The sequence below is a fragment of the Monoraphidium neglectum genome (genome assembly GCF_000611645.1).
Source record: "Monoraphidium neglectum strain SAG 48.87 unplaced genomic scaffold scaffold00481, whole genome shotgun sequence".
Taxonomy (NCBI): Eukaryota; Viridiplantae; Chlorophyta; class Chlorophyceae; order Sphaeropleales; family Selenastraceae; genus Monoraphidium; species Monoraphidium neglectum.
This window is the reverse complement of record NW_014013147.1, coordinates 1-26,065: the sequence shown is the minus strand read 5'-3', so window position 1 is coordinate 26,065 and position 26,065 is coordinate 1. Positions and strand designations below refer to the sequence as shown.

At 66.0% G+C, this 26,065-nt stretch overlaps 5 protein-coding genes across 5 annotated transcripts; 3 read left to right on the top strand and 2 right to left on the bottom strand.

Annotated features, from left to right (window-relative positions):
- Window positions 1-970: 970 nt before the first annotated feature.
- MNEG_3721 (hypothetical protein) lies at window positions 971-1,696 on the bottom strand (the record flags this gene model as incomplete). The annotated part of the gene is made up of 1 exon (XM_014047806.1): window positions 971-1,696. A coding segment is annotated over one exon (726 nt), but the record flags the coding sequence as incomplete, so codon positions are not given.
- Window positions 1,697-3,130: 1,434 nt separating this feature from the next.
- On the top strand, window positions 3,131-6,351 carry MNEG_3720 (hypothetical protein; the record flags this gene model as incomplete). The annotated part of the gene is made up of 5 exons (XM_014047805.1): window positions 3,131-3,756; window positions 4,121-4,213; window positions 4,428-4,587; window positions 4,835-5,221; window positions 5,446-6,351. 5 exons carry the CDS (start codon window positions 3,131-3,133, stop codon window positions 6,349-6,351), a joined length of 2,172 nt encoding a protein of 723 aa, XP_013903259.1.
- A 571-nt stretch (window positions 6,352-6,922) lies between these two features.
- Window positions 6,923-9,105, bottom strand: MNEG_3719 (WD repeat-containing protein 92; the record flags this gene model as incomplete). The annotated part of the gene is made up of 7 exons (XM_014047804.1): window positions 6,923-7,102; window positions 7,332-7,484; window positions 7,675-7,848; window positions 8,059-8,167; window positions 8,382-8,734; window positions 8,873-8,939; window positions 9,029-9,105. 7 exons carry the CDS (start codon window positions 9,103-9,105, stop codon window positions 6,923-6,925), a joined length of 1,113 nt encoding a protein of 370 aa, XP_013903258.1.
- Window positions 9,106-10,905: 1,800 nt separating this feature from the next.
- On the top strand, window positions 10,906-15,533 carry MNEG_3718 (hypothetical protein; the record flags this gene model as incomplete). The annotated part of the gene is made up of 12 exons (XM_014047803.1): window positions 10,906-10,959; window positions 11,077-11,582; window positions 11,734-11,826; window positions 12,002-12,098; window positions 12,361-12,678; window positions 12,905-13,179; window positions 13,450-13,615; window positions 13,868-14,011; window positions 14,180-14,309; window positions 14,678-14,829; window positions 15,127-15,246; window positions 15,426-15,533. 12 exons carry the CDS (start codon window positions 10,906-10,908, stop codon window positions 15,531-15,533), a joined length of 2,163 nt encoding a protein of 720 aa, XP_013903257.1.
- A 3,916-nt stretch (window positions 15,534-19,449) lies between these two features.
- Window positions 19,450-22,778, top strand: MNEG_3717 (Mitogen-activated protein kinase kinase kinase 11; the record flags this gene model as incomplete). Its single annotated transcript, XM_014047802.1, has 10 exons — window positions 19,450-19,508; window positions 19,637-19,733; window positions 19,968-20,135; window positions 20,313-20,581; window positions 20,799-20,964; window positions 21,279-21,407; window positions 21,569-21,698; window positions 21,965-22,116; window positions 22,330-22,449; window positions 22,671-22,778. 10 exons carry the CDS (start codon window positions 19,450-19,452, stop codon window positions 22,776-22,778), a joined length of 1,398 nt encoding a protein of 465 aa, XP_013903256.1.
- Between the last annotated feature and the right edge of the window lie 3,287 nt (window positions 22,779-26,065).

The window sequence follows — 26,065 nt, the reverse complement described above, 5'->3', positions numbered from 1 at the left end:
GCCCTTCGCGCCCACGCGCACAGCGGCTTCGTGTGCACACATCCTGTACACTATGGTTTGGGGCCGATCACCAGGGCAACAGACCGCGTTTCCACTTATAGACACCACCTCTGGTGGCCGCCAGCACTAACGCAAGCCAACGCCGCCTCAAGCCTCGCTCATGCACGAAATACACCAACCAACAAAAGGCGCAACCTCCAGCGCAAGCGCACCTCAGCGGCTGCCAGGAACGCTGCTCGCGCCGCCGCCGCCGCCGCTGCGCCGCAGTGCGTCCAGCACCTCGCGCGCCAAGTCGGCCTTCTCCGCCACCCCCGCAGCACTGACGCCGCATGACGTCAGCAGCGCCCCCAGCTCGCGCGCCGGCAGCATCATCAGCAATTCAAAGGTGCATGGTGGCGGGCTGACCATTGAGGGTGCTGCCTCTCGTGCGTTTGGCTGCAAAGAAGGCCCCGGCTGCTGCTGCTGCTGCTGCTGCTGCTGCTGCTGCTGCTGCTGCTGCTGCCGCTGCTGCTGCTGCTAGTGCTGCTGCTGCTAGTGCTGCTTCTGCTCTCTCTGCTTTTGCGCCGCCTTGCACTCGGCCTTGTGGTGTGGCCAGTGCGACTGTCCAGGTGGGCAAGGGTGTGGGCAGGAGCCGCGTAGTGAAAGGGTCAGCGGAATACAATGACCAAGCGCGCGCGGATCTGCGTGTGCCTGCCCTCGCAGGCAGCTGGACACAGAACAGGCCAGCAGGAAGGCTTGATGCTTGCTGATGTGCACAGTGGCTGCCCACCTTCTGGCAATCCGCCTGGCAGTGGCACGAGAGGGGGGGGAGGAGGGGCGTCAAGCTGGACGTGTGGTGCATGGCTGGATGGTTCATGCCCGCGTTGACATCATGCGTTTGAACTGGATGCATGCATGCAGGTATGTGTGCGCTCACACATGCAACATGCCCGGGCACTGCCTGTCTGAGCCCCTTGCCAAGGGGGCTCACGTTGCAGTAGTATGTCAAGAGCACCGGGCTGCAACCATTGCACGGCGGCAGCTTCACGCCGGGCGTGCCGCGGTGCTTCCCGCATACTGCGCACGCCCTGCGGGGTTTCCCTGGACGAGCCGATCGTGCCGCCGCCGCCGCCGGCGCATCTCGCTGTCCCTGCTCGTGGCGCTGCTGCTGCTGCTGCTGCTGCTGCTGCTGCTGCTGCTGCTGCTGCTGCTGCTGCTGCTCTTGCTGCTGCCCCACATCCCCTGCATGCCACGCCTCTGCCTCAAAGCACAGGTTGAGATCCAGACCTTGCAGCGACGACGGCAGCCGCGCCAGCAGCCGCCCTGCCCCCAGCATCCGCACATCGCAGTCCAGCAGCCGCAGCTGCGGCGCACAGGCAAGCGCCGCCGCGTCCGGGAGCGTGAGCGGCCAGAAGCTGTCTTGGTGCCACGGCAGCCCCACCTCGCCATGGAGGATGTTGTCGCCGACCCTGAGGCACTCGAGGGCTGTGAGCCCCGCCAGGCTGGGCCGCTGGGGCTGCACAAACTGTGCTGAAAAGTCCTGCGGGTAGAGGATCGGCCGCTGCACCGCCGGCAGCAGCCTTGCCAGGATGGCGTGCTCGAAGCCGGGCTCTGTGGTACGGAGTACGGCGCGCGTCACACGCGGGAAGGACGCGTCGCGGGGCTGGTCCGCCCAGTAGCTGGCAGGCAGCACGCTCAGGTCTTGCAGGAGGGGCATCATGCCCCTGGAAATCGGCGGGAGCTGCAGCGCATGCAGGCGTAGGCGCGGATTCAGGCTCATTACAGAGTTGGGTGGGACAGGTTTGCATATCAGCAACGCCTGCCTGTTTTTGCAGGAGGAACCGTGCGTCGCCTTGCTCTTTTTTTGTCCCTGCTGCAATGCAATTGGCAGGCTCACCATCCCCTCAGCCCCTCAGCCCCAGGCCCTCGCCCCCACGCATTTGCCCTCGGCCCCTCGGCCCCGGCCCCTCGCCGCGGCCCCCTCGCCCCCGCACCCCCGGCCCGGCATGTGTGCCATTTGAGACGCCTGGGAAGCGATGTAACCTAGCAATTGTGAAGTTTGACGCGCACAGGAGGGTGCGGCTAAAATTGGTATGGCATGCTGCCTGCTTGGGCAGCCACAACGTAGCGGGGTCAACGTATGGGTCAATTTCGCGAAAAGACGCTGGGTAGTGCAGCATCTTACACAGGGGCATCGGCCTCAGGTGCCTGAAGAGTGTGTTTGTAGCGCCGTCGGCTACTGGCAAGGGTTTGAGCGAGAGGAGCAGTGCGGCGGAAGTGGTGCGCTGGTGCGTTGTCGCATTGGCTGTGGGAGTATCGTAGCCAAGCCAGGGCTCCCAAGGTTTGCCAGTGATGCATAAACAACGCTTTGGAAAGCGGTGACTCCCAATTACGAGCTTGGTATAATCGTTCAATTTCATCATCTGCGCGACTCCAGTGCAGTCACCCTTCTCGGCGGGGCGCTCACGGCGGGGCCAGATGCTGTAGAAGGCACCATATTGGTTGTCGAATAGAATTCATCTGCATTCGTGGAGCCATGCGATCCGCGCCCACCACGAGGCCCCGGCAGCACGCGTGCAGGCAGTTGCACGCTTTCCGCCATGCGAGGGCCGTGACAGGGCGCTTTCGGTGTTCTGCCGTATCGATGGTGAGCAATGCCGGCGGCCGTGCGGCATGCGCACCGGCACTGCGAGTGGTGCAGCGCGCAGGGTCCGGACATGGCAGCGAATTGCGCGCGCGCACAGCTGTGGTTGCACCCTCACCTGTGCCCCGTCGATGCACCTGCCAGGACTCTAACAACTGGGGATTGCCGCTGTCGGGTAAGGCCTCATGGCTCTCTTAGCCGCTGCTTTAGCTGCCGCAGGACTGGATTGGGTGCAGCCCAAGCCAGCTTTGAGGTTGACAGAGTGCTGCGCCTCAGCTGCTGGGCGCCTCGCCCCCAAACGCACATGCGCATGCGCTCAGCTCATGGGACCGCATCATGGTGCATGTGCATGTGCCGCCGCATGCCGGCGTGCCACGCCGTTTCCACCGACCTCCATGGTCCTCCATGCCCTCCTCTTGAAGCTGCCCCCACATTCCCACCAGCTTCATCCCCTTCTCTCAACATCCAATCATTTCGTGCTGAACCCTGGCTTGATAAACAACAGACATGGACCTGCGGCACTTGTGCGACGCCGCCGAGCTGGCCGGCGCCTCTGCCGGCCTCACGCAGCCCCACCCCAACGCGGCCTGCCTCATCGTCGCCCCAGACGGCCGCGTCATCTCATCCGCGTTTCAGCGCGCCCACGGCTCGACGCCCGCCGAGGCGCTCGCCACCGCCGCAGCCGGCGGCGCCGCGGCCGGCGCGACGGCGTACCTGAACCTGGAGAGCGGGGACTGCCATGGGGACGACCGCGCGATCGCGGCGCTGGTGCAGTCTGGCGTGTCGCGCGTCGTCGTAGGCCTGCGGCACCCGCTGCGCCACCTCCGAAACAAGGCGGTCACTGCGCTGCGCCGCGCCGGCGTCAGGACCGACGTGCTCGGCGACGGCGGGGCGGGGGCGCCCGCGGCTGCGCTGGTGCTGCCAGGCGGGGAGGCAAGCAGCGGCGGCGGCGGGGACGCGGCGGCGGACGCAGCGCAGGCTGCGCTGCTCGCGTGCCTCAAGGCGAACGAGGGGCTGCTGCACCGCGCGGTGCTGCGGCGGCCGCTGTCGGTGCTCAAGTATGCGATGACGCTGGACGGGAAGATCGCCACGTCATCGGGGCACGCGGCTTGGGTGTCATCTGCGGCGTCGAGGTGGGGTGCGGGGGGAAAGGGGGTGCTTCGTCGCTTGCAGGCGCCGCGTCCGGTTGAGGGCGACGAGGGGCGTGGGTGAAGAGAGGGGGGCTGCGGGCGAGGCGGCATGCGGCATGTGCAAGTGTTGATGCGCCGTGGCAGAGCGGCTGCGGCGGCGGACGAACAGCTGCTGCGGCTGGGCGGGGCGAAGCGGCGTAAATTTTGGCCGCGCAGGAGGAGAGCCGCTCGACTTCCAATGGCAGGGCCGACGCAGCCGGCGCGCCGGCGGAGCCGGCGCCGCGCTGCGAGGACTCCGAAGGCGCACGGGGGCGCCCTTGCTCACAGCGGCCTCGCGCACGCACGCACTGCCTTGCTGCCTCCGCAGGGCGCGCGTGTTTGAGATGCGCGCGCGCAGCGACGCCGTCATTGTCGGCGGCAACACTGTCCGCCGTGACAACCCAAACCTGACAACCCGCAGGTGCGATGCCTTTGCACCCCCAACACACTCACACACACACACACACACGCCCTGTTGATTTGCCTCTTTCCCGGCCCTGGGCCCTTGCCTTGGCCGCGCTCGCCCTTCCCAGACCCAGCCTCCCAAGCGCGCTGTCGCGCGCACGCTTCCCGGCCCACCTTCACCCCCTCTCGTCGCCGCCCCGGCACCTCCCCATCACAATTCGATCCACCAGGGAGGGCGGCTTTGCCCCCTGGCGCATCGTCATGTCCCGCTCCCTCGACCTGCCGTCTGAGGCCAACCTGTGGGACGTGTCGGCGGCGCCCACCATTGTGATGACGCAGCGCGGCGCGCGGCGCGACTTCCAGCAGCTGCTGCGCGGCAAGGGCGTCGAGGTGCGCGTGCGCGCGCACACACACACACACACACACACACACACACACACACACACAAAACACACACATGCATCCTCTGCCCGCGCCGCCCGCGCCCGCTGCCTCCCCCGCGCTCACCCTCCCCCTTGCCTGCCGCTTTGGTTTAGGGCAGGCGGGGCCGGCGCGCAGCCTCACAGCCGCATCTCGTCGCGTGCTGTGTGCTGCCGCCTCTCACCGCTCAGCACCCCTGCCTGCCCAAACCTGGCAGGTGGTCGAATTTGACTTCCTCACGCCTGAGAACGTGGCAGAGTACTGCAATGAGAGAGGCTTCCTGCAGGTGCGCCTGGCGCGGGCGCCGCCGTCCTGCCCGCCGCCCGCCGCCCAGCGCTCGCCCCTCCAGGGAGCAAACAGCCGCCCGCCCGCGCCGCTCGAAACGCGCTCCTGGCCGCCTGCAGCCGACGTCCCCGGCTCGCGCGCCCCCCGCGCCCGGCTGCTTGGGCTGCAGGTGTTTTGGGAGTGCGGCGGCACGCTGTCTGCGCCCGCCATCAGCAGCGGCGTGATCCACAAGGTCATGGCCTTCGTGGCCCCCAAGATCATCGGCGGCGACCGCGCCCCCTGCCCGGTCGGGGAGCTCGGGTTTGTGGAGATGACGCAGGTGGGGCCTGGTTTGGGTGCGCCGCGGGGCTCGTCGGGGCGGAGGGATTGTTAAGGAGGCTGCGGCGTGTGTGTAGGGGTGGGGGGGGGGGAGGAAGTTAAAATGGCTCGACACCATGGGACTGCGGTAGGCCGCGCGCGGCCCTTAGCGTCAGGCTAGCAGCAGCAGGGCGACGCCGCCGTTGGTCAAACCTCGGTCAAACCCTGGTCAAACGCGCGTCGCAGGCGGTAAACCTGATAGACACGGAGTACCACCCGTCCGGCCCCGACCTGCTGGTCACGGGGTACCTGCCCTCCAGCGGCGGCCTGCTGGCGCTCGAACAGGCGCTGTCCTACCCGGGCCACAAGCCGGGCTCCCTGGCGCCCGGCGCGTGGGGCGCAGAGGCCGAGCTCGCGGCGGCCGCCGCGGCGCAGCAGCAGGGCGGCAGCGGCGGGCCCGGCGCGGGCGCGGCGGACCCAGCGACGGGGACGGCGGGGGCGGCGGGAGCGGCGGGGGCGGCGAGCAGCAGTCAGCTGGGGCGCAACAAGGGCGGCGGGCCGCGCGTCATCCAGTTCTACAAGGCCTGGGACGAGTGGGGCGCGCTCGGCAACTTCTCGCCGCACCCAATCTCCGTCCCCGGCGCGGAGGGCGGCGGCGAGGGCGAGCTGTGGCCGAGCGTGGAGCACTTTTACCAGGCGGCCAAGTTCCGCACAGACGGCTCCGGGGTGGCGCGGGCGCTGGCGGCGTCCATAAGGGCGGCCGAGAGCCCCGAGGAGGCGGCGCGCATCGGCCGCCGCGCCGAGCGCGCGCAGCCGGAGCTCATCCGGCCTGACTGGGCCGCCGCCAAGCGCGGCGTCATGCTGCGCGCGCTGCGCGCCAAGTTCACGCAGCACGAGGGCCCGCGGCGGATGCTGCTGTCGACGGCCGGCGACGCGGCGGCGGGCGTGCCGGCGGCGCGGCTGGTGGAGGCGTCGCCGAACGACACGTTCTGGGGCCAGGGGTTTGCCGGCGGGGGCAGGAACCAGCTGGGGGCGCTGCTGATGGAGTTGAGGGAGGAGCTGGCCGCGGAGGCCACGGCGGCGTCGGCGGGCAGCAAGCAGCAGCAACAGCAGCAGCAACAGCAGCAGCAAGCGGTGGCTACGCCGGCGTGAAGCGATCCATTGCATCAAACGCGCCGTTCGGGTCGGACGTCTTTTTTTACAGATTGTTTTCTATGAAGTGTGAATCCGTTTTCACCTTTGTCTTATGCACATGATACTGTATTCAATAATTGCATGTAAATTTGAGCATGCCAGGGCTTCGGGTTGCTGGTGCCGCACAGCTTTTGTCAATGGCAGCTTGCGGTGCATGCTAGTTGATTTGCTAATGGTCGGTGTTCCGGCCGAATGGAAGGGCAGAGGACCCAGGTCTGCAAATGCGAAGGGCTTGTGCATGCAAAGGCATAGCGCCACACCAGGGGCCCACAGCAATCGCATGGCACCTACACGGCATTACACGGCAGCCAAGCAACCCACGGCCGCAATTGGGCGAACGAGAAAGCTGCATGCAGCCGCAGCAGGCACAGTGGTGCAGCGAATCCCATGCACCATGCGATGGCTGATGGGGTTCTGTCTCTAGAGCCTCGGGCGACGGACGCTTCTGGTCCGCTGGTGATACGCGCGCGTGAACCACTGAAACCGCTCACGGTATGCAGAATAAGTGGCTTCAACAATTCGGGTGTCTCTAGAGCTTGTCGAGCTTGGTCACCACCCCCACGCGCACGCACTGGTCAAACGCGCTGCACACGAACAGCCCCTGCCTGTCTGGGCTCCAGTCAAAGCTGTTGACCGGCTGGCTGGACAGCGGCTTGTGGCACAGGCGCTCCAGCTTGCCCACCACACCCATCTCCTTGCCGTCCTGGTCCTGCAGGGTGGGTGTGTCGCGATTTGGGGGTGCACCCACGAACGTCAGGGACGGCCGCGGGGGACAACAGCTTTCTTGAACTCCAGATTCAGCACGCCAGCCATCTGGATTTCAAAGTACATCAAGCAAACAGGCTTGCACCCTGCGTGGGGGGAGACGCCCAGCATCCCAGCTCCAGTGGCAGGCGAGCCACCAGCCACCTACGCGGCAGCACTTTGGGGGCCCCCACCTTGACCTTCCGCTGGTCTGGGTACCGGTAGCGGTAAAGCGCCACCTCGCCGTCCCCAGAGTGCGCCATGAACACGTCCCTGTTCTGGGGCAAGTGCGCGGCGCCCCACACGGTGGTGCCGCGCGCCAGCTTCTCGGTCATGCCCGCAAAGCCCTGCGGGCCGCCCGCCGGGCGAGCACAGCGGTTGGTGTGAGCGAAGGCGGGCGGGGCAAGGCTTCGTATAGGTGGGGCACCATTGCTGCCTTTTGGGAGCCCATTAGACGGCAGCCACCCATTGTTCTGCACATGACGTCTGCCTGTGAGCAGCAACCACACAGCCCAAACCCCCACCCCTCGCCCCCACGAGAGACCCCGACCGTGCGTCTCCTGCGCTTGCCTCTCGTGGGTGCTGCGTGCGCGCGTCGTAGACGTGCAGCTGCGACTCAAGGCACGCGGCCACAAACTTGTTCATTTTGATGTCCGCCCGATCAAACTGCAGCCCGCACACGCCGTTCTTCACATTGGCCTCCCACCGCACCTGAAGGACAGGGCGCAGGCGGTGGCGACATCTTCGTCGTTAGGATGGGGTGGGTTGCTGATGAAAGACCGCCGACGTGAATTGCCTTGTCCTGCACGCGGCTGTCCCCTGAGTACATGGGTGAGCACGTGCAAGCCGCACAGGTTGCCACACCGCTGCACCATCTGCCCCACCCCGCCGCAGAGGTAGGCCAGACGTTGAGAAGCCCACCGTGTTGGTCCGCAGGTCAAACATTTTCACGTCGCCATTGTCATACCCAGCCAAAAGGCAGCGCTCCTCGTCATCGTGCGAGTTGCCCAGGGCCACCGCCCAGCAGTCCCTGCGTGCGCGTATGCACGAGCATGCGGCCGAGCCTGGGCCGCATGCAGCGCCACCAAGTGCGCCTCAGCCCCATGCGTCGCCACCAACAGCGCGTGCGGCAGCCGAGCTGCCATGGGTGCTCACATGCAACCGCGTGCGCAGCCATGCAGGCGCGCGCATGGCGGCTGTGAAGAGCGCCAAAGCCATGGGCGCGTGGCATGCAAGGCACCCACCTCGCGCCCCCGCTGTCTGCGGGCTCAAAGGCCGCCACTGGCGCGTCCGGCTGTCGCACGTCCCACACGCGGACGCAGCCGTCCCGCCCGCCGGTCGCAATCTCCGGCGGCCCGCAGCCGCGCGTGCGCCCGCCAAAGCCGTCCACGGCATTGATGATCGACGCGTGCGCCTGCGCGTCGAACACGGGGGCGGCCGGCGCACCCAGGTCCCAGACTTGGAGCCGCCCCTTGAAGCTGCCAGTTGCGAGCTGCTGCGACGCGGGCGCTGCAGCGCCAAAGGTGGCGCACTTGAAGCCGTCGCGCTTTTCGACTTCTTGGACGAGCTTTAGCTCAGGGCCGGCCAGCTCGTAGACCTGCAGGCCCAGTTTTTTGGGGGCGGGGTCGTCGTCGGCGCTTGACTGGCATGTGCAGGGTGCTCGCACAGGCGCAGCAAAGGAAGCCGCCGGCGTGGTCTGGGCAGACGGGATTGGCTGAAGTGGGGTAACGCCCACCTGTATGCAGCCCGTGCTGCGTGCGTACGTGCCAACTGCCACAAATCGCGCGGTGCCAGGGATCCATCTGCACGCAGGTAAGCACGCGGTGGGCCAGGGCGTGTCTGTGTCCAGCAGCGCGCACAGCGCAATCGTCGAACCGTGGCCGATCCGTACCGTGTGCTGTGTATGGTTACTGTTAGGCTCTTATTCAGATGCTCCAGGATCTGCGGCTGGCTCTGAGCGTCCACCATCGCTGCGGCCAGCGTCCCGCCAGTGGCCCAGCGATCTAAGTTGCAGTGTTTGGGATGTCAGAAAGCTTTCAATAAGACGGTACGTTATGTATCCACCGTTTTCCTGATCTGGAGTCGACGACCGTTCACGGTATCAGTCACTTCGCAGCTGCGACAGTCCGAATTGGACGATGTCCTACGCTGCGGAATCACCATGATAGAGGAGTATGTACAGATGTGATTGACGTGCCGTTTCGACACCTGCTGCGTTGGTCTGGGCAGCCACCCAGCTGCCTGCAAGCCGTCGATGACCACTCTGCAGCGCCAGTTGACCATGGGTGCCCACGAAGTCTGAATTCCATGTGTGGCCACCCAAAACAGCATGATGCGACGAACGTGACAGGCTGAGGAGCGATTGGCGCCATATCTTGCCTTTTTTTACGACACAATGCCAGGGCCACGACAATGGCGCATTGCATGATCTACAGCAGTAGGGGCATGGCATCGGCGGCCCAGCATGTCACATGCGGCAGCTACCCCACGTTGCATGGTGCTCGTGTGCTCACGATCCAGCATGAAGATAGGAAGATCTATCTCTTGCACGATTGCAACTGACTGATGGCGCACTGACTGATGGTGCGAGTGGGACAGCGGATGAGCAGAAAGCGCATTGCAGGCGCGGCAATGTCAAAGGCATTAGCTGTTTCTTGGCGCTACGCAAGCTGCGACGTTCGAAGGGGCACTGGTGTTCTGGCAGGAGTCTGCAATACACCACAGCATGCGGCAAGGTTTGAAAAACAAACTGGTGCTTCAGGTCGGAGTTTGCACCTGCGCAGGTGCATGCAGATAGCGTGGCGCACAACAGTGTTGCCACATGGTTGCAAACCCAAGGTTCACCCCTTCTCAAGGAAAACAGTCTGCGCTTGCTAGCTTGGCAACTGCAGCTGTCAAACAAACACCGCTCGAAATCACCGAGATATGCACGAGCAAGGGCAGTTGGTCAGCAAATAACAGACCTCAACCTGACAACCGACCACCACCATCTATCCATCTTTTCAAGGGCTCTGGTGCTGACCATGAATGCTCAGGTAAGCAACGCGCAAGTTCCCAGGCGCATGCAGCACGCACGCACAGCTGCCAACTGCCTGTGTGTCCGTCGCTGCAACAGCAGAGGCTGTGTCGCGGCGGACGGCGTCGTCAACGGGATCGAGGATATCTTGACGTCATAAATCCGAGCTGAAGTGCTATTATCGTGCTGTTGACGGCAATAAAGAGGGTTTCCCGCAGGGCATCACCGCTTGGTGATCCTCACCCATCACTTCATGTTGGCCGATGACACGCAGCTCCCAGCGATGAGAACCGTCCGTCGGCCCCGACAGTCTCGACCACTGGGGCTGCTCAGGCCATGCCTGTGGCTTATCATACTGCGCCCGCCGTGGATGCACCTGGCCAGGGACCCCCTCGGTTTGCTCACGTGGCTGGCACGGGCTTGGCAATCCGGCATCAGCCGATGCCATCACCAGGGGCGCCCAGGTCCGGGCACTAGGGCGCGGGCAACCGGTAAAAACAGACTGGGTGTTCAAGAACTTTGATGTGCGTCAACAACTCGCATAGGACCCTTGGGCTGCTAGTACTAATTGGCACTTGTCCGGGCCAGCGAACCGACGCCACGCAGCCATGTCGGATTGACGGGCCAGTCGAAGTCAGCATTCATGCCTTTTGCGAACACATCCCGAAAGTCAACCGCAATGCCAGGCCGTCACCCCCTGCGCGGGTGGTAGCCTTAGGTCCGTGGGACGGGTGCCGACGGCACAAGCAATGATGGGACAAAATCACAGCCAAATGCTGACGTTCGAGCCGGTCGTGGCCAACTCGGTGAGGCAGACCGCGCCGCGCGACCGTGCGAAAAGCGCCCCGCTATCCACGCGCCGATCCGCACAGATAGCGCTGTCTCGACCCGGCGCGCCGCCCCCCGTTCATGCTACTCGACAGGCCCCGCTGCAGCCACGCGCGCTCGCAACCCCGGCCGCCACACACACGTGGTGCGCGCTCCCCGAACCGGGCGGCGACGCCGCAGGCGCCGCAAGCGCGCTCGCGGGCGCCGACGAGCTCGCGGCCGCCAACGCGCTCGCGGCCGCCCGCGCGTTCGCCGCCGCCGGAGCCTCCATGGAGGCAAAGCGTGCGGCAGCAACAGCCCAAGACGACGGCGGCCGCGAGCCCTTCGGACTGGGCCCAGAGCTATGGGACGACGCGCCGACTCCTGAGCTGCGCCGCATCGCCGCGCTGGCCAGCCGCCTGTGCGGCGCGCGCGCCGCCGCCATCGCCCTCGCCGGCCTCGGCGGTCGCGCCCGCGTGTGCCTCTGCGCCGACGGCGCGGGGCGCGCGGCGTGGCCACCGCGGGGCGGCTGGGAGCAGCTCGCGGCCGACGCGTGGGCGCTCGCGTCGGGGCCGGCGGCCGCGGCGCCTACCTTTATCCTGGACGCCGCGAAAGACAGCCGGTGCGCGCGCCGCGCGCGCGACGGCGCTGCCGCCGGCCGCGCGCGATCGTTTGTTGGTTCCGCTCAAAGCAGTCTGATCGCTCTCAAGCTCCATTACAATCTGTCGCCCGCGCTCCCGCCCCCTGCCCGTATGCCCCTCACATACACACAGGTCGTCCTCCCTGCCTTCAGTCCTGAATGGCCACATAAGGTTCTTCGCATGCGCCCCCTTCTTTGATGACAACGGCCTCTGGATGGGCGCCATGTGAGCAGCCCGTCGCCGAGATGTCTGCTTCATGCCCCCTCCCGTCCCACCGCGTGCCGAGGGCCCTGCCGCCCGCACGCCGCGCGCAACCGCTCCGCTCCCCGCCTCCCCTGACCACAGCGCCGCCCTGCGCCAGCCAAAAGCACGTGCGCTCGCACACCGCGCGCCCCCTCAGCTGCTGCTGCGACCCCGAGCCGCGCGCGGAGGTGGGCATGGCGCACCAGCAGGCCCTTGAGTACTTTGCTGAGCAGGCGCTGCGGGAAGTCGAGGAGGTGAGGCCGCGGCCACGCCATGCAGCTGCCGCGCAGCTTCCCACGGCTTTGGACCCTTCAAGCGGCTTGCGATCGTATGGTGTGCTGGCGCACACAGCGCCAGCACGTGCGGTCGCCTCGGATGCATGTGTGTGCGGGCGCGGCCCATGCCTGAGGGCGGGATCAGCGGCAGCTGCGTCGAACCTGCCCGGCAAGCGCCCCGCCCTTGAATCGCCCGACCCATCACCCCTCCGGCCGCCGGCCCCCTCCTTGCCACACACAGCAGCTGCTGCCGTCGGCAGCGCCCGCGGCCCCGAGGGCCCCGCTCGGGCAGTTGGGCCGCCAGCCGCGCGCCGCGCCCGCCCGCGGCGGCCGCCGCCACTCGATCAGCGAAAACAGGGCATCCGTTGCGCCCGTGCCGCTCGGCGGCCGCCGCTTCTCGTTTGGGGAGGACCTTTCTCGCGGCAGCCGCCGCATGTCTTTCGGCGAGGACTGCGCGCGCTGCGCGGCCGCGCGGCGGCCGTACATCTGCGAGGAGTGGGCGCAGTATGAGCAGGAGGGCGACAATCGGGCGAGCAGCAGCTTCTCGCTGAGGAGCGAGGTACGCCTCACACCGCCTCCTGAGACCGCCTTGTCCTGTTGCAAGCTGCCTGGGGGAACCTTTCTTATCGCCTCCGCCAGCAATACAAATCCACCAGCTGCAGAGGGGGCCATGTCGGGCCCGGCAGGCGCCCCTGTGGCCCCCGCCGCCCCTAACTTTTGCGCCTGCGCGCCGCCGCCCCCGCCACCTGCGCCGCCATGCCCCGTCCTTCGCTCGTCATGCGCAGGCTGCATTTGACAGCTGGCGCCTGGGGCTGCCCGGCGGCCCCGGTTTGTGCCTGGACAGCGCCAGCCGGCGCTCCTCATTTTCCAGCTATGGCTGCAGCAGCAGCAGCGCTGCGGTCGCCGCCGCCCTCGGCTGCGGCGCCGCCGTCGCCGGCAGCTCCAGCGGCGCCGCGGGCGCGCGGGCGGCGCGCACGCCGCGGCGGCTGTCGCTGTCGGGGGACGACGCTGTGGCGCAGCTGCGGCTGGGGGCCGTGCTCGGCGCGGGCACCTTTGGCAGGTGGGTGCGCGTCGCGGCGCGGCGCGGCGCGGCGCGGCGCTCGCCGCACTTGTTCGCAGGCGCTGCGCGTCAGGCGCACTCGCATTCCATAGGCCGGGCTGCCGCCTCTGCAATCTGGCGGATCATCAAGCACTGCGCCGAATCACTGACATTACGGTAACGGCCTGCAGGAACCTGCTGCGGCAATTTGAACGCTTCCAACCAGACGCTCCCAGCGGTTTCTGCGGCAATCCTCTTGAGCAGTTTCGGTCTCACCACACCGCGTCACAGGGTGTACATGGGCACCTACCACGGCGCCCCTGTGGCGGTCAAGGCCCTGGACACGGTGACTCAGCGCGACTCGCAGTCCGGCGTCGCCCTGGAGGCGGAGCTGTCTGCGGCGCTGTCGCACCCCAACATAGTCCGCACCCTCGCGTGGCACGAGGCCAACGGCCAGGTGTGTGTCTGTGTTTGCTTGTGTGTGTGCGCGTGTGTTAGTGTGTGCGCGTGCGTGTGTGTGCGCTTGTGTTGTGCGTAATCTAGGGTAGTAGCGGTGGTGTGTGCTGGTGTTGATTCTGGACGCATGCACCTGCGTTGCACCTGCGCCTGCGCATGCGCACGCATGTGCGCATGCAGTGCACCTCCCTTGCTTGCTCGCGCAGCACCCACCAACGCCCCGGACTGGCCCCGGACTGTCCCCCCCCCCCAGACCTGGCTGGTGCTGGACTACGCAGACAAGGGCACCCTGCAGGCCGCGGTCGACGGCGGGGCCATGCGCGGCACGGGCGGCAAGGACCGCGGCGGCGCCCCCGGCGGCTTTGATCTGCTGCCTGTACTTTCGACAGCCAGAGAGGTCAGCTTGCGCGCCGAGGCCGCCCCGCGCACACGCCTTGCGGCCGCCCCTTGCACGCTGTATGCTTGATGACTCGTCCATCCAAAACAAATCCGACCCCCACCACCTGCTTCCTCGACAAGCCAACACCTTTTTGCACCCCTCCCTGCCTCAAACACACACACCCAGATCGCGTCCGGCATGGCGTATCTCCACGCCCTGGGCATTCTGCATTGTGACCTCACAGCATCGAACGTGCTGCTCAGCGGGCGCGCTGCCAGCGACACGGACGCGCGCGGCTTCGTTGCACAGATCTCAGGTGGGTGGGCGCGGCGGGGGCCGCCCTGTTCCCGCTTCGCACGCCGGCGCTGGCCGTGCCCTCGGCCGTCTCAGGCAGCACGGTTGAGGCGAGCGCCCAATGTGCGGCCCGCTAGACTGGTGCCCGCCTCGCCGCAGCCCCCGGCCCCTGGGCGACCACCATCTGGGTCCCAGATGGCCCGCGTATTACCCGCCAGCACTCCTGCAAGCCGGGAGGACGAAGCCCCAGCAACGACCCCTCACACACCCACTCTCCCACCGACACTCTCACACACTCTCACACACACTCACACACGTCACACACACACACACACAATCTCTCTCTCTCCTACGAACACTCACGCACACGTACATGCCCCCCCCCCCCAGATTTCGGGCTTTCGCTTGTGCTGGAGGAGGGCCAGGAGAGCGTGACGGCGTCAGACCACGGGGCCGCCACGGCCATGGCGCCAGAGGTGCTGTCGCAGCGGCTGGTGTCCAAGGCCGCAGACGTCTACTCATTCGGGGTGCTGCTCTGGCAGGTGGGGAGGGGGACACGGCGGCTGCGAGCACGACTGGGCAGCGCCGCACAGCACAGGCCGCACGGCCGTACTAGTCGCATGCGCGGCTGTGACTGGCGCGCGCAGGGGGGTGCAAAATTGCAGACTCTGTTCTGCCAGTGCTCAGGGCATGCCCGTTCGCCCGCCCGCCACAGCTGCTCGGCCGATGTGACTCAATCCTCCCTTCCAATCGCGCCGTTTGCTGGCGCGATTGCGATCGCCCCAGCTCCGTGCTCAAAAGCGCCCTGCTTACGCCTGCGTTATTGTCCAACGTTCCAGATCTGCACCGGCGAGCAGCCCTGGCGTGGCATGACGAGGGCGACGCTCCTGCATGCCGTGTGCGTTGAGCGGCGCCGCCTCGAGTTTGGGCCGGCCTCAGACGTCCCAGAGTGCCTGCAGGTGCGCCGCGTGCAGGCAGCTGCCGGCGGCTTCCGGGTGTCTTGGCGGCGCATCAGCAGCTGCAAAGTCCTGCCTTTGACGAGACGCCCTATCTTGCTCTACACTCTCTTCTGACCAGCAGCATGTGCCCAAAACTAAGCCTGCTCGCGCGCCGTCGCCCCCCTGCCCTGCGTGAGCAGCTTCTGGCGGCGGCCTGCATGGCGCACGACCCCTGCGACCGCCCCACGTTTGGGGACATCCTCGATATACTGCAGCCCCTGGGCCAGCTCTTCCCAGGCGGTGCGTGATCACACCGCCGCAGCAGCAGCAGTGCAGCAGCCCGCATGCGGCGCCCGCGGTGGCGGGCCTGCGGCCGGGGGCCGGCACGCGCTGCGCGGCGCGGGGGCGTCCGCGGTGCGTGAGGCGGCGCGCGGCGTCGCCCGGCGGGCCGCAGCGCTGGGCGGCGGCGCGTCGACACCGTCACGCCCGTCCAAGGCGACAAGCGCGCTCTTCGCGCTGCGCGGTCCACAAGCGGGCCTCACGCGTGCACTTCAGCTTCGCCACGCAGCACCCATTGCAAACCCTGGACTGCCTTGCCAGATAGCATTGACATGCCTCCAATTCCCTGCCCGGGGCCCTGCGTGTTCAACAAACCGATCAGAATGATGATGGGCCTCTGCCTGTCGACGCGGGGCCGGCAGATGCAACCCGCGCGCCATGAGACGCCTGCCGGCCGTCGCGCATGCTTCAGCATGCGCGCATCGCCGGCTCCTTGCCTTCCCAGGCGCCCCCGACTCACCTTGAGGGTCGTGGCCCACGCCTCGCTCCCACACACATCGACGGCCCTTTTCCAATCCAGCATCCGTTTTGAGCCTACTGCCTGTCTGTTTACCACCCACACGCCTTGTTGTGCTGCCGGGCCCAGCACACAGCGTGCCGCCCGCGACTCCAGCACGGGCACAGGCGGCCTACGCCACAAGCGCCGGCCGCCTGGGCCCGCGCTTGTGGGAGCGCGGGCCCACGCGAGCGTGGGCCCACTGGGAAACCCTGGCAGGCGGGCCCAGGAGGCCTTGGCTGTGGAGGGAACGAGCGTTTGCGTCGGCACGCATCCCCCCACCGGCCGCGAAAGGGACGGGCCCGTGCGTTAGCACGCATGTCCCCCCCAGCGCAGCGCTCGATGAGGACCCGCCCGTTTGGCGCCTGCCGCGGCAGATCCAGCCCCCTGACCAGGCAGACGGGCCCAAAATCGACCCCTTGCTTGCCGCTTGCATTTCTGTGTCTCATGGCAACTTGACATTGGCCTTGCCAGCCGACGCCGGCGCCAGCCGCCGGCTACTCATTGTAGGTTAGGAGGGCTGGGCTCTGGGGAGGTTCTTGAAACAAAGCAGCTGCCGTGTTGGGCCTTGCTTGGCGGGAGGAGGGTTATTTTGACAAGTCTTTCTGCTGTGGCGTTAGTTCTCGCTATGCCGAAAAGCAGCACATTGCTGACCTACGTTTTGTTAGGATGCCAGACCACACGCGCCCCATCACCCCACACCACTCCCTGTTTGGCCGCGGCCGGCGACGGCTCTTTGCCGAGCCGGAGAGGTCCATGCTGCCTGGCGCGTGGGCCCGGCGCTCTTGGCGCGGAGCCCCCAGCGCTGCGCCACATCCTCATACAATGCATGAACACTCTGCAAAGCACGCTTGGTATGGCTGCCGCCATCTCGAAGGGATGTGTGTGCCGCGCTGTTGCCGACTCTCGCACCCGCGCCTCGGACGACGCGTCTCTGCCTTCCTGGGCCGGGCTCAGCGCCGTCCGCCATTCCTGGCTTCTCATGCACATGCGCCTGCGTGCGAGCGCAAGCGCGTGTGCAGACAGGCGGCCCCCGCACAAAAGGGGGCGTTGCGTCCCGCCGCCCGTGTGTTGAAAGGCACGAGCTTTGAACACGCGAGAGTAGCACAGAGGCAAGAACCCCCATCACGCCGCCGCACACGCCTGCTTTATTTGCAGGCACCGTCCGTCATGGTCAAACCGCCCCCAGGCGCCTGCACGGCTGCAGACTCGGCAGCGCTGCTCCCTCGCTGCTGCGCCCATCAGTGCGTCGCTCTCTTCCATGCATCATCCGCAGGCCATCTGGAGGCTTTGCCGCCGTCCTGCCCTTCGCATTGGATGGCCAATTCCCTGCCGCACACATCATGCGTGCCAGCGTTGGGGGGCGGTGGATTGCTGAGCCTGTATTGTCACTCTGCAGCGTTTGTACAAGGTGTTGTTTGGCACCATACCATCCCCGTTTTCGTTTTTGAAGTCAGATTATTGAAGTCGCATTGTGAGGCTGCCTGTCAGGTTTCTCGTTTGTTTGCACAAGGGTTGGTCTGTTTCTGTTGGTCTGTTTTCAGCGACGCGTGGACCACCAGATTTGGTGCCCTGTCGCATGTAAGCATGTACAATGACTTGCCTGTTGGTGCGTCACCACCACCACCGTCAGGGCCATATCTGACAACGGTTGCCGGGCGGCGGGCACGGGGTCGGCACCTGCTGACCACTTCGCGCGGACCGGGTGCTTTGGGGGCGGCAAACCCTGCACAGGGGTGACCCTAGGTTCGTTGCAATAGAGTATCAGCATGGCTGGCGACATCACACCTGTTGTGCCACTCACCCTCCTGACATGTACGCGGGCAGCAGCTCGACCTCCTGCAGCACTGGAGCCTGAAATGGCACAGGGATGCCACTACGACCGCCCACTCTGATGCGGTTGCACGTGGGCTGGCAAACACAATCCAGCTGCATGTCTTGCGCGCAATGCAACTAAATGTTCACGGCCTGGACGGTCTGAATCAGCATGTTGTCTCGTGGCAAGTGAAGCTACGACTGGCGAGCTGCTGCACTAGAGCTGCACTCGACTGGGTGGTGCTGCTGTATGGCTGGGCTGCTGATGGGGGCGAGGTATGCATGCCTGCTCCCAGGTGGAAATTTAAGACTTGGCTCTGGTGGTGGCGCTGCACAATGTTCACAGTTCACAGCTCGGGGCTAGTGATGCTCACCCGGCACCACGGGGTGGCTGGGCAGGCTCGCCCAGCGGGCAACCGCACCGCCAAGGCGTTCAACGCACGATTTTTCTTTTAACAATCAAGGGGGGGTTGAGCAATCAGTCACCGCTATCAGCGCGCCTGTCGACTCTGGCATCATCACAGAACGACGGCCCTTGTCTTCAAGGAACAGGGTTGCTCGCCCTACGAATAACATCGTTGGTTCCAATCTAAGGCCCCACCTGAGCTGAAAGGCCTCCAATAGCGTTGATTCGGCAACCAGCAACAGCGGGGAAGATCGGCGAAGCACGCCCCGAAATCTATCGCGTTGAGCGCGCGACAGCGCTCAAAACGCATAGACGGGCCTCTACAAGCTCTTTCGACTCATCATGGCCCGTCGCACTCGCTGCTGCGTTGGATAGCCACAGGACGTCAGCCGCAGCACAGACCAAATGGGAGCAAACACGAGTCGCACGCTCACCTATGAGCCATTTGTAGCCAACTCGGTGAGCCGCGGGCGGCAGGGGGGCTCCGCGCGGCATGCGGCGCTGGCGTTCATATCTTGAAAGATCCGCCGCCGCTGCTCACCCACGCGCGACCATCCGACCTGCCGATCGTCCTCAGGCACCGCGTGAGCCGCGCACCGCGCCTCCCACAGCCTCGCATGCGTGGTGCGTGGTCCCGGCCCCGACGGGCTTTCCCGCTGGCGCAACCGCCGGGGCGCTGACGCCGAGTCGTGGTGGTGCCGGCACCAAGCCCTTTGGGCCCGCCCCTGAGCTGTCCAGCGAAGCGCCTTCCCCAGAGCTGGAGCGCATCGCTGCGCTGGCCGGCCGCCTGTACGGTGCCAGCATGGCCGCAATCGCGGTTCCCGGCGCGCACGGCCGCGGGCGCGTGTGCCTGTGCCGCAGCGACGACGGGCGTCCGGCGGACCGGACGCCGAGGCGCGGCAGGCAGCAGCTCGCGGCGGACGTATGGGCGCTCGCTTGCGACCCTGCCATCGAGGGGCCCGTCTTCATCCCAGACACTGCTGCGGACGGCAGGTGCGTGCGCACCTCCATGCGCACGCCGCGCGGTGCGGCATGCACCCTGCATGCACCCGGGCGGGGGGGCCCGCAGGCCATGCTTGCCGCATGTCATGCATCTCACTATCCGACGTCCCTGCCCCCTCCACAAACACACAGGTCCTCCTCCCTGCCTTCAGTCCTGAATGGCCAAATGAGGTTCTTCGCATGCGCCCCCTTCTTCGGCGCCGACGGCCGCTGGATGGGCGCCATGTGAGCCGCCCCCCGCGCCCGCGATTACACCTGCATCCCCTCGCGCCGCGCGTTGCGCGCCTCAACCCCTGGCTTGCTCACTTTCTCTGAGGCTGTGCGCGCGTGCATGCGCCCGTGCGCCCCCGCAGCTGCTGCTGCGACCCCGAGCCGCGCGCGGAGGTGGGCATGGCGCACCAGCAGACCCTTGAGTACTTTGCTGAGCAGGCGCTGCGGGAGGTCGAGGAGGTGAGGCCGCAGCCAGGCCGCGCAGCTACCGTGCAGCTGCCGCGCAGCTTTCAACGGCTGCTGTAAAGTGCTGGCAGGCACCAGCCATGCATGTGCGGTTGCACGATCGCCTGTGGTGTCGCCATTCACAGACCCGAGCGGCGCTGACGCTTCCGCCTCCCCTGCGAACGCCTCACCTCGCCCCACCGTGTCATCCGTGCCCGCCCTCCGTGCGGCCCCCCGCGACCCCGACAGATGATCCCAGATCTTCCGCTCGTGCCCCCAAAGGACCCCACCGCGGGCCAGTGGCGCACGCTCGCGCGCGGCAGCCGCCGCATCTCCATCGGCGACGACTGGGCGCCCGGCGCGCATCACCTCGAGCGGCAGCCGCACGGCAGCTTGCTCATGCCCAGCAAGAGCGAGGTGTGGCCCGTCGGTCACCGCCCGTGGCGCCTCTCTCGCCCCCCCCCCCCTCATTACAAGCAGCCGCTGTCCTTCCATCTGGGACCCTCCTGCGAACCTCCTGCTGTGCATGTGCCCGTACCAATGACTTTCTCGCCGCTTTGCACCCCGCTGCGCCGTGCCGCGCGCTGCCCGCAGGGTGGGTACGACAGCGGCCGCCACACCCTGCTGGGCGCGTCAAGCTCCTGCCAGGAGTCGACGAGCCGCTCTTCATTGCTGAGTTCATTCAGCAGCAGCAACTGCGGTGCCGGCGGCGGCTCAAGCTTTAGCACTGCCGTCACTGCCGTCGGCTCGAGCTGCGGCGCGGCCGTGGCGAGCGGGCGCGCGGCGCGGCTGTCGCTGTCGGGGGACGACGCGCTGAGTCAGCTGCGGCTGGGAGCCGTGCTTGGCGCGGGCAACTTCGGCAGGTGGGCGCATGCTGCCTGCCCGGCGGCCCGGCCTGATTCGTGCTCCAGCTCGGGCCCGTCGCGTTTGCAGCGTGCTGCTTTCTGCACTCTGCTTTTATTGATGCTTGCATCATAAACAGGGTTTGCTGCCCCTGGAAGGACAAGCCACGGGCTCAACTTAGCTGCTCAAAGCGAACCACACATATAGCTGGGACAATCTCATTTCACTGCAATGCAGGGTGTACATGGGCACCTACCACGGCGCCCCTGTGGCGGTCAAGGCCCTGGACACGGTGACTCAGCGAGACCCGCAGTCCGGAGCTGCCCTCGAGGCGGAGCTGTCTGCGGCACTGTCGCACCCCAACATAGTCCGCACCCTCGCGTGGCACGAGGCCAATGGGCAGGTGGGTGCGCGCATGCGTGTGTGTGTGTGTGTGTGTGTGTGTGTGTGTGTGTGTGTGTTTGTGTTGGTTTGCGTGTGTGTGCGTGTATGCACGTCACGCGTCTTCAGAACGGTTATCTGCGTGTAGGTGGTGATACTGGACAAATGCACCTGGTTGTGCGTTTGCACTTGTGCCTGCACTTGCCCCTGCGACTACGCTACGCCTGTCTGCAAGCAAGCAGCTCATCGCCGCTCTTGCTTTGTTGTCCCCCACTACCAACGTCCCGAACTCGCCCCGGACTGGCGCTGGACTGCGGCCCCATCACCCCAACCCAGACCTGGCTGGTGCTGGACTACGCAGACAAGGGCACCCTGCAGGCCGCGGTCGACAGCGGGGCCATGCGCGGGCCGGGAGGCAGCGGCGGCTCTGTCAACCTGCTGCGAGCGCTCGCCACCACCCGTGAGGTCAGAACCTGCGCCCTTTTTGCGCGGCGAAAGCTGCCTGATTCGGTCCACTGGCGATTTGACTCGCCCCCATCCCCTCCCCCATCAACACGAGACGCTGGCGTCACACACACACACACACACACACACACACACACACACACACACACACACACACACAGGTCGCGTCCGGCATGGCATACCTCCACGCCCTGGGCATACTGCACTGCGACCTCACAGCATCAAACGTGCTGCTCAGCAGCCGTGCGGCCAGCGACACGGACGCGCGCGGCTTCGTCGCACAGATCTCAGGTGCGGCGCGGCGGGGCGCGTCCCGACCCTCGCAGGCAATCCGTTGGTCCCCCTGGTGCCCGTCCCTGCACGGTTGCGCCCCCTCGCCAAGGGCAAAGACTGGCTGGTGCCAGGCCCGCCGTGCAGCCCTCTCATACATTCACTGGCGGAACCGCCCTGCACCCACTCTCTCCCCCACACACACTCTTTACACACAAACACACATTCTGACACACATACTGACACACACCGACACACGCACACTTGCGCATGCACCCCCCCTTCAGATTTCGGGCTGTCCCTGGTGCTGGAGGAGGGCCATGAGAGTGTCACAGCGTCAGACCACGGGGCCGCCACGGCCATGGCGCCAGAGGTGCTGTCGCAGCGGCTGGTCTCAAAGGCCGCAGACGTCTACTCATTCGGGGTGCTGCTCTGGCAGGTGGGGGGCCCGCAGTTGCGAGTGTATGACGCCGCAACCCCGAGGCGGCGCGCCCTTATGTGCTGGACAAGCTTGGAGGATGCAATCCCCTCACACACGCGTTGATGCGATTGTGTGGCGGCTTTTCTAGCCTGACCCAAGCAACAATGCGAAGCAATCTGCTTTCCAACGCGCACTGCTGACAGCTGCCGCCTCTGTCGTCAAACCCGCCAGATTTGCACCGGCGAGCAGCCCTGGCGCGGCATGACGCGGGCGACGCTCCTGCATGCCGTGTGTGTCGAGCGGCGCCGCCTCGAGTTTGGGCCGGCCTCTGACGTCCCAGAGTGCCTCCAGGTGCGGTGCGCAGCAGGCCTGCCGCAGGCAGTGCCGGGCAGCTCGCAGGCGCCTCCGCAGCTCAGCGGGGGCTGCACTGCCGTGCCTTCCGAGGTTGTGCCGACAACTTTCCAGCTCTCGACTTCTCAAGTGCATGGCCAACCCCAGCATCTAGTTTTCACAATACAAATCAACCACGCCCCCTTCCCCCGCCCCCCTGCTGTGCTCTTGCGTGCGTTCAGCTGCTGGCTGCGGCCTGCATGGCGCACGACCCCTCTGACCGCCCCACGTTCCGGGACATACTCGAGATACTGCAGCCCCTGGGCCAGCTCTTCCCGGGCAGCGCTTGATGACACGCCCGCAACAGCAGGACAGCAGCCCGTGCGACGCCGTGGGCACAGCCGACGGTCCGCCTGGTTGAGCGCCCGGTGCTTTCTGTGGCCGCACCCAAGGCGAACTCGCAGCAAACGTGCAGTCGACACGGGCGTGCGGCGCTTGATACGGCGCGCCTCGGCCGCACGACTCAGCCACATGGGAGTCTGCCCCATCGGAGTCTTTGCCCACAGCAGCTGCACCCTCTCCCCTCACATCTGCACATGATGCCCCACCTTAATGCATGCCACCTCATCATTTGGCGAGCCGCAAGTTGACATGCCGCACAGCAGTCACTGCTCGTGTCTCCCAGAGCGTGTTTACCAGCCACAGCGCGCCCGATGCGCGCTCGTGAGTGCCTCCTGCACGTGCCACAGAGCAGGGGCCTGCCCTGGCGCCGAGCGCCCTTTTCGCATTGCCGCCGCCGCGTGCGGACGGCGGCTCCAGTGGAGCGGATGAGACTGCCCGGCACCCGCCAATCTCGCCTCGCCCGCCGCCGCCAGGCGCCTGCCACACTGGTCTTGAGGGCGAGAGGCGCATCAGTTCACACATTCGGGGTCCCTCGGCCCCACACAGGCGCGTCGGCGGGCGCAACGGCACGAGCCTTGCAGAATGCCCTCCCCCTGCCGCCACGCGTGCTTCAGCACGCGCCTTCCGCAATCTTGGGGTAGCCCCACTCTTGCACTTGCCGGTGCCACCTTTCAGCACCAACCCATTGCGGCGCCCTGTTAGGGGCGTCACAAGCTTTCTCTTATGTGGCTGCGGCCAGCTAACCGGCCGAGGGGCAGGCGCGTCACAAATGAGTGTGCGGACCAGCGCACACGAGCCGATCGCGTGTGACCATGCGCTTGCGAGCGCACTCCTGCTTAGCACCCCTGGTGTGAGTCAGCACACTGGCCCCTGGTGTGAGTCAGCACACCGGGCACATGTCGAACTGAAAAGCGAAGGCGGTTCCCGCTTGCGGCGGCGCGCCGGGCGGGGGAGCAGGCGCGCGGTAAGGCCTGCCGCTCGGCTGTGCGGCTGCGCGTGCCTGGTGGTCGCCTTCAGGCACTTGGGCATGGCCTTGGATCCCGCTTCAGCACGAGCTGGCGGGCACCTGGAGTTTGTGGTTATTTGTTGGGTTTTGCGATGTCTGTGGGAGGGAACATACTACGAGCGTGCGCTGCACTTTTATCGGGCAGCGCACCACTTTGAGCGTCTCGACAGCAATTGCGCGACTCGCCTCACCGCCTTTCCCCCCACAATCTAGTTTCCTACGCCCTGCCTCACTCGTGCTTGGGCGACGACTCACCCTCTTCTCACCCTGTGCGGGGTCGGCCGCGCCAGCAGCACTGCTTGCGGCACCTCCGACCCAAGGCATTTCGGAGCCCGCCCTGGACGCTTTCAATCACCTTCCCATTCTGTGCCCCTCTTTCTCTACCCGCAGCGCCGCGTTCCCGCAGGGCGGCCTTTTTTGCCGCGGCATGGCCTGCAACGCCCTCAAAAGTGTGCGCAAAATGCCAACGAGCTTTTCGGCTCGGGCCACCAATTACCCTTCACTCCGCCGTCGGCCACGGCGGGCTTGCCCTCCTGGCACACGCCTGCGCGCTGCTGAGCAGCCTCACACATCAACGCCTTAACCCCATGGTCTGTTGGTGGGTCGAAGCAGGGCGGTCGATTCCCCAGGGTCCCATATTGTCAAGTGAGGGACGGGCACTCAATCAGTTGTCAAGAGAGGAGCGAACGAGGGCAACCCATACGCGTCGCCCCCGGAACGCACCAAGGCCGCGCCCCCGCCGTGCCGCGCCTCGTGCGCTCGCGCCCCGTCCGGGCGCGCCGGCGCCGCCGCCTGTCTCAACCTGCACTGATTCCTCTTCCCCTCGTGGGTTTACGTGACATGTCTAGCGTGTGTGTATTTGTGCATGCGTGGGCGCGTCAGCGCCTTGGTTCCTTACATTCAACACAGCACACATGCATTGCCCGAGGCTTTGCAGACACTTGGGGTGCTTCTGGACAGACTGTGGGTGCACTGAACGCCGTCCTTTGCAGACGTGGTACACCCCTGTTTCAGGCGTTTGGCAATGGCTTCACGATTGAGCGCAAACCCTGCTTGCCTGCTCAGCGGGATGACGTGTTTCCTGCTTGGTTCGAAATGTTTGGGGAGGAGTGACTATTGTGTGGCAGCACTTGCCCGTTGCGTTTTGTATAGAAAAGCAGGTCCTCGACGCGCCGCACCGACGTGTCGCCTGGCCAGTAAGTGGGGCGGCGGTGTGGCTGCCGGCGACATAGCATGTCGTCAGTCAAGTAGGTCACATGAACGTTCTTGGCCATTAACGGCGGCGCAGTCTCGGGCTGTTTTCTGGCGCATGATCTGCCCGCGGCATGTAATCCACTTGGTCCTACTTCACTAGTAATCTTACAACGAGCCATGCTTCGAAGTAGGGTGGGATCAAGGGAGGTCAAGTCGGGTTGACCTTTGCAGGAGGCCGCAGAGCACACGTTCAGCGCCTGCGCTGAATACATTCTTTACTCTGGTGGCAGCAGCGGACATTTTGGGAGCAGGAAGCCAGTGACAGACCGCGCTGTCCATGAGGCCAAGTGCGGTGGATGCAGCAGCTACGGCGGCAGCAACACAAGGATCCGCAACCGTCGCAACCAATAGAGGGCTTGGCACCGGCATCTGACGATATCTGCAAATCCTTGTTATGCTTATGGCGGTCGACGTGCCGCCATACGCCCACATGATCGTGGTCATTGCCTTTTTCCAACCGGCCACCCCGCGTGTCGAGCGGACTTGTGGAAGCAATCAGTATCATTGTGGCAGGAATGATCAATCAAAAACACCAGCGAATATGGGCGGCACGGGTAGTGCTGTGCCTGGCGCTGGTTGGGCTGGCGAGGGGTCTGGAGCCCTCTGGGACGGCTGGGCTGCTAAGGGTAGAGGTGCGTTTCACAAATTCAATGAGATATTTCAGCAGTTGAAGCTGCGTTCCTGCAGCAGCGGTCTCCTGGGTCCATTCCGTTCAGCAGCAGCACGAGCGAGGAGCAGCGCGCCGCGGGCGTGCGAAGCTGGGTACTCCCGCCGGGCGCCGGCCTATGTATGCGGCCGCTGCATGCACCAGCGATGCAACACATGAGCCAGCAGTACCCCCAGTCCGTCTTACAAGCGTATTCAAACGAGCCCAGTCATATCCCCTGCACCCCAGCTGCCTGCCTGCGCGACAGGCGCCCGCCAGGCGCCCCCGCCCGACGCGCCGCCCGCCCCGCGCGCCGCGCCGCGCCGCGC